Source organism: Solanum tuberosum, unplaced genomic scaffold (genome assembly GCF_000226075.1).
Source record: "Solanum tuberosum cultivar DM 1-3 516 R44 unplaced genomic scaffold, SolTub_3.0 scf00078, whole genome shotgun sequence".
Classification (NCBI taxonomy): Eukaryota; Viridiplantae; Streptophyta; class Magnoliopsida; order Solanales; family Solanaceae; genus Solanum; species Solanum tuberosum.
In genome coordinates, this window is record NW_006239005.1 from 845,400 (window position 1) to 851,803 (window position 6,404).

Here is a 6,404-nt window from a genome sequence, read left to right on the forward strand (position 1 = left end):
GGGGGAGGGGGGGTAGGGGGTGTTTTGGGGAGTTATGGGGTGAAAGAGCCGTTGGGTGGGGCCCAATACCCGTTGCCCAACGGCTATTTTTCAATTTTTTTTTAATAAAAAGGACGAATCGGACCGGACCGGGATCGGAATCAGTATTTATCGGACCGGGACTAACCGGTAAAATCCGGTTTTCGTCCCGTTACCCCTCCCAGACCCCCTAGACAACGGCCCTAATCGGTACAAGCCGGAACGGAACCGGACCGGGATGGAACGGTACCGGAACCAGCACCTCCCGGTTCCGTTGCCAGACTTACTGAGTTATTACTTCTTATTTTTCAGCCTCACTTATTACTCACTACAGTCATTCGACCACTTTTCTTTTTCAACGAAATGTAATTTTCTTCCCTTTCTTATTCCAGTCATTAAAGGGCAGCTTCTTCTCTTCCTTCTTTTTCTTCATTATACACTATTTATTTTTGTTGTTTTTTTTGTCACCTGTAAAATTACGTAAAATTAGACAAATATCCACCAAGTCAAAATTTTACGTAACTTTATTGGTGACAAAAAAGTTCAACAAAAATTTCTTATCCAAAATAATTCTATTACTATTTATACGAAAAATGATAATTCGACCTTATTTGTTGCAGGCGAAGTGTAGGAAATTATTTTGGACATTAACCAATTATTTACTTATTAATGTTTTGTTTTGTTAATTATGGATTGGTTGATGTCATTTGAATTCACATTCATCATAAAGTGTTTTGTCCTCTTTTGTCAAAGTTATTTCTTTTTCCAAATCACAAAGATTATTTAGGGTTTGTTTGGAAAGTCACCTGGTAATTGAAATTGGTGTAATTACTAGGGTAGTAATTACCAGCCTAGTAATTACACAGTCTAGTAATTACATTGACCTATTTGGTTGCCATAGTGTAGTTACAGTGTAATTTCTTTTGTCCTGTTTGGTTGGACAAATGTAATTACACAGTTAAATTTTAAAATAGATCAGATTTTGAATAAATAATATTACTATGTATAACTGATTGTTAGAAACGATTTTTCTAATTTATTATTATTATTATTATTATCAGAAATTAAAGAAAAAAAAATTAATTCTCATATTTATTTTAATCTCAAAAACTAACAAGAGAAAATACATTGATAAAATTCATATATAATCTACCTAGACATCAAAATATGAAAGTAAAAGGCCAAACACATATACAGCCCGGCCCTCTAACTTGTCCACATATTTCATTTTGGCACTTTATCTTAGCCTTGTTCCATTTTAACCCTTGAACTCCATTTTTTATGTTTCATTTTAACACGAAATACTATTTTTATGATTTATTTATTTTTATATATATTCTTCAATTGAAACTTCTTATTTTAAATCGACATGTGTCATTTAATTTTAGTTAAAAAATTAAAAATTAACAAAAAATAATTCTTTTTAAAAAATAATAATTTCTTTTTAAGAGTGTTATGTATTTTTGTGTGAAAAATAACCGACGGAATTGTGTTGGTTTTCTTTCTTTAAAATCAGTGACAACCTAACAAAGTTAGTCGAGTTTTAACATTGTTTAGTAGTGTTATTAGCAATGAACAAGAGTCTTTTTTTAGTAGTGTTATTAACTAAGTCAATCGAGTCTTTTTGAAGATGAGTTTTTTTATTCGTATTGATTTATATTAAAAATTAAAAGTGAGTATTTGCGTTAAATTTAGATAGCCTAGATGATAAGAAAAAATAAATAAGAATAAGAAATTGCAATTGAAAAACATAAATAAAAATAAATCATAAAAATTAGTATAAGTGTTTAAATGGTACAGAAAAAATGGAGTTTGAGGGTTAAAATGGAACAAGGCTAAGTTGGAGTGCCAAAATGAAAAATGAGGGCAAGTTTGAGGGGTTGTATATGTGTTTGGCAAAAGTAAAATGAAGCAAGAAAGAAATCTTACTTGAAAGAAGAAGTACAGGGTTTGTTGATGTGCCATTCTTAGAAATGAAAATGTCCAGAAAAAAAAGAAAGAAGTGTCTTGGTATTCCAAACAAAAATATATTAAAAAACTATAATATTAAAAAATTCTTGTAATTACATGATGTAATTACACTCAATTCCTTATCCTCCCTTGGGAATTGAGGAGTGTAATTATTCCCCTTCAATTACACCCAATTCCTCTCTTACCAAGTAATTACTTGGTCTACCAAACAGGACAAAGAGAGTAATTACACCAATTCCCAATTCCATTGTGGCCTTCCAAACATGCCCTTAAAGTTTAGACCACAATACATGGGTGCAGAAAATCCTTTTTATTTACAATCAAATTCATTGTATTTTCATGTTGCTCATAATCCTAAATTATGGTAATTTTCTTGCATCAAAAATTTAGGATCAGTAAATGATCTTAAATAAGTGAATAATTACCTCTTAATTTAAAATAACGGAGACAATTTTCTAACTTTTTAAAAAAAAACATCGTGATATATAATATCATTTTATTGTTAAAAATATAAATATCAAATCAATTCGAGTGAATAATATATCAAAAGACTTGAAATATCAAAAGAAGTTCATATCTAAAATTTGAAATTGCTTAGAGGAGATTTAAGTTAATCACAATTGAAAAATAGAATTCAAACACATCGAGGAAGATGAAATGTTGCAATATATACTATAAATAATGTTTATGAATTTATATACATCATTTATACATGCTTGACATACTATTTATACCATGTCGATACATTACATAACTATTTATATAATTATAATACGTTACATATATATATTACTCTCTTTATTCAACAATAATTGCCCACTATTAGCTTGGTACATAGATTAAGAAGTAGTAAACAAGGTAAAATAGACCTAAAATTGTAAATTATTCATTGATTTTATAAACTGGATATATATTGTTGGACATCTCAAAATAGTATAATGGACAATAGACAGAGGGAGTATCTATAAAATCTAGGGAAAATTATATAGAATAACTGAATAACAAACATTTAGCTTATATTAAGTACTATAGCTATAGTTTAAGAAAATTGTAATTTGTGACTACAGTTTCCTCAATTCTTGCTACTCGCCTGATTTGTATAAATCTAGAATTTGTATAATTTGGTTTCTGATTGTATAAATCCAGAATTTTGTATATGCTTACCCTACCTAATTGTATACGATTTATGAAAAAATCATAATAAATTACCATGTTTGTATATTGGCAAGAAAAATATACAAATGAAGTTCTGAAAAATTCCTAAATGTATAAATATAAAATTTGTATATACTTACTATATTTGTATATTCGCAAGCGAAATATACAAACGGTAAAAGTATACAAACCGCAGCCTCCATAGCAAATAAAACTATAGTTATAGAGCGCAATTATCAAAGTCATAGCTATAGAACCTTATTATGTCTATTATATTTGTTATTTATCTAACATATGACCATTTATTGAAATTTTGCCCAATAGTTCCATAGCCTAACTTTAACAAGTCATCAGTTTTGTGCTCTTTCCAGAACTCTCTACTCAGTTATTTCAAGAACTCTCTAGTCATATCTATTATCTAATCCATCATGAATTTCCCCTTCTATGCTTCACTCGAATTCCCTCGATCTATCCCCAAATTCTATATATACCCACAATTGCAATACCCTTTTCACCATTCAAACAAAAAACAAGCACAAAAAAACATTCTCTGTCAAAAAAGATCAAGTCTTTTTGTTTCTTGAATCTGTAGTATGGCTAAATCTGAAGGAAAAGCAATTGGCATTGATCTTGGTACAACTTATAGTTGTGTTGGTGTATGGCAAAACGATCGTGTAGAGATTATTCCAAATGATCAAGGCAACAGAACAACTCCATCTTATGTAGCTTTCACAGATACTGAAAGACTTATTGGTGATGCAGCCAAGAATCAAGTTGCTATGAATCCACAAAACACTGTCTTTGATGCTAAACGTCTTATCGGTCGACGTTTCTCTGATCCAACTGTACAGGCTGACATGAAACATTGGCCATTTAAGGTTGTTCCAGGACCTGGTGACAAGCCTATGATTGTTGTTAATTTCAAGAATGAGGAGAAACAGTTTGCACCAGAGGAGATTTCTTCTATGGTTTTGATTAAAATGAAGGAAACTGCTGAGGCTTTTTTGGGACAAACTGTTAAGAATGCTGTGGTTACTGTTCCAGCTTACTTTAATGATTCTCAAAGACAAGCTACTAAAGATGCTGGTGCTATTGCAGGGTTGAATGTAATGAGGATTATTAATGAACCTACTGCAGCTGCAATTGCTTATGGTTTGGATAAAAAGGCTTCAAAGAATGGTGAAAAGAATGTGTTGATCTTTGATCTTGGTGGTGGAACTTTTGATGTTTCATTGTTGACAATTGAAGAAGGGATTTTTGAAGTTAAGGCAACTGCTGGTGACACACATTTAGGTGGTGAAGATTTTGATAACAGGCTTGTGAGTCATTTTGTGCAAGAATTCAAGAGGAAGCATAAGAAGGATATTACTAGTAATGCAAGGGCTTTGAGGAGGTTGAGGACTGCTTGTGAGAGGGCTAAGAGGACTCTGTCATCAACAAGTCAAACAACAATTGAAGTTGATTCTTTGTATGAAGGAATTGATTTTTATGCTACAATTACAAGAGCTAGATTTGAGGAGCTGAATATGGACTTGTTTAGGAAGTGTATGGAGCCAGTAGAGAAATGTTTGAGGGATGCAAAGATGGATAAAAGTCAAGTTCATGATGTGGTTCTTGTTGGTGGTTCTACTAGGATACCAAAAGTGCAGCAATTGTTGCAAGATTTCTTTAATGGTAAGGAGCTTTGTAAGAGTATTAATCCTGATGAGGCTGTGGCATATGGAGCTGCAGTTCAAGCTGCAATTTTGAGTGGAGAAGGTGATCAAAAGGTTCAAGATTTGCTGCTTCTTGATGTCACCCCACTCAGTCTTGGTATTGAGACTGCTGGTGGTGTGATGACAGTTTTGATTCCAAGAAACACTACTATTCCAACCAAGAAAGAGCAAATCTTTTCCACATACTCTGACAATCAACCAGCTGTGTTAATTCAGGTGTATGAAGGAGAGAGATCTTTAACCAAGGACAACAACCTTCTTGGTAAGTTTGAGCTAAAGGGTATCCCACCTGCCCCGAGAGGTGTGCCACAGATCAATGTCTGTTTCGACATTGATGCTAATGGTATCCTCAATGTGTCGGCGGAGGACAAGACTGCTAGGGTTAAGAACAAGATTACTATTACAAATGACAAAGGAAGGCTAAGTAAAGAAGAGATAGAGAGAATGGTTGAAGAAGCTGAGAGGTACAAGTCTGAGGATGAGGCAATGAAGAGGAAAGTGGAGGCCAAGAACGCGTTAGAGAATTACGCGTATAACATGAGGAATACTATAAAGGATGAGAAGATTTCAGGGAAGTTGGATCCTTCAGAGAAGCAGAAGATTGAGAAGGCTGTTGATGAAACAATTGAATGGCTGGATAGGAATCAATTGGCTGAAGTTGATGAATTTGAAGACAAATTGAAGGAGTTGGAGAAGTTGTGTAATCCAATTATTGGAAAAATGTATCAAGGTGGTGCAGGTTCTGATTATGGAACTGGAAATAGTGGTGCAGGGCCTAAAATTGAGGAAGTTGATTAAAAAGATTGAGAATGTGTCACTACATTTAAGTAAAGCAAATAAGCTCAATGTAAGTTTTTGAGAGATCAAGTATTGTGACATGTAATGTAAAAGAAATTGGTCCATATTTTATGTTATGTAATTAAAAAAAAAGAAATCAAATCTATTGAACTATTTGTGAGCTGTCTGCCAAGTGTATTTGTTCCAGACTTAAGGCCTATATTGGACAACAATCTTTTATGCTACTCAATGAGTCTTAGCAGGACAATGATAAGATTTGTTTAGATGAGTATGAGGGCATAAGCATCATATTCCCTTGGATTGGTGAAAATTAATCAACTAATTAATGATTACTCTCTTGAAAGGAAATGAGAGTATCATATTCTCTTGAATGGGCAGATTTTCATGTCTCCCTCTCTAAGCTGATGGCGGCTCAATATAATCAATGGTCTAAAGTCAACTTTTACGAGAGAAAAATAAACATAAAAAATATATAAACTTGGCTTCGTTCTTACTTTAATTAGAGAAACCCGAGTTCAACTCTTGGAATGAAGTTTATTTTTCTGCGAAGAGCTTTAATTTCCTCTTTAATCAGCTCTATGTGTCTTATAATAGAAAATTCTATACAAATATGAAATACCGAACACCGAATAATTCGATAAGGGAAATCTCCATTGGATACACAATGACTAGATAGTAGATTGTTTATAGACAAAGCTAAAATAGTGGGGAACTTCTGAAGTATATGGTTGGCCATATACCCAAAAG

The 6,404-nt window shown here is 32.7% G+C and overlaps 1 protein-coding gene across 1 annotated transcript; it reads left to right on the plus strand.

Annotated features, from left to right (window-relative positions):
• Positions 1 to 3,341: 3,341 nt before the first annotated feature.
• On the plus strand, positions 3,342 to 5,829 carry LOC102584601 (heat shock 70 kDa protein). Its single transcript, XM_006346551.2, has one exon. The coding sequence runs from the start codon at positions 3,738 to 3,740 to the stop codon at positions 5,655 to 5,657; it is 1,920 nt and encodes a 639-aa protein (XP_006346613.1). The 5' UTR covers positions 3,342 to 3,737; the 3' UTR covers positions 5,658 to 5,829.
• Positions 5,830 to 6,404: the final 575 nt, after the last annotated feature.

Excerpts from the sequence above, each read along its gene's own strand:
- LOC102584601 (XM_006346551.2), top strand. The coding sequence starts at position 3,738 with ATGGCTAAATCTGAAGGAAAAGCAATTGGCATTGATCTTGGTACAACT.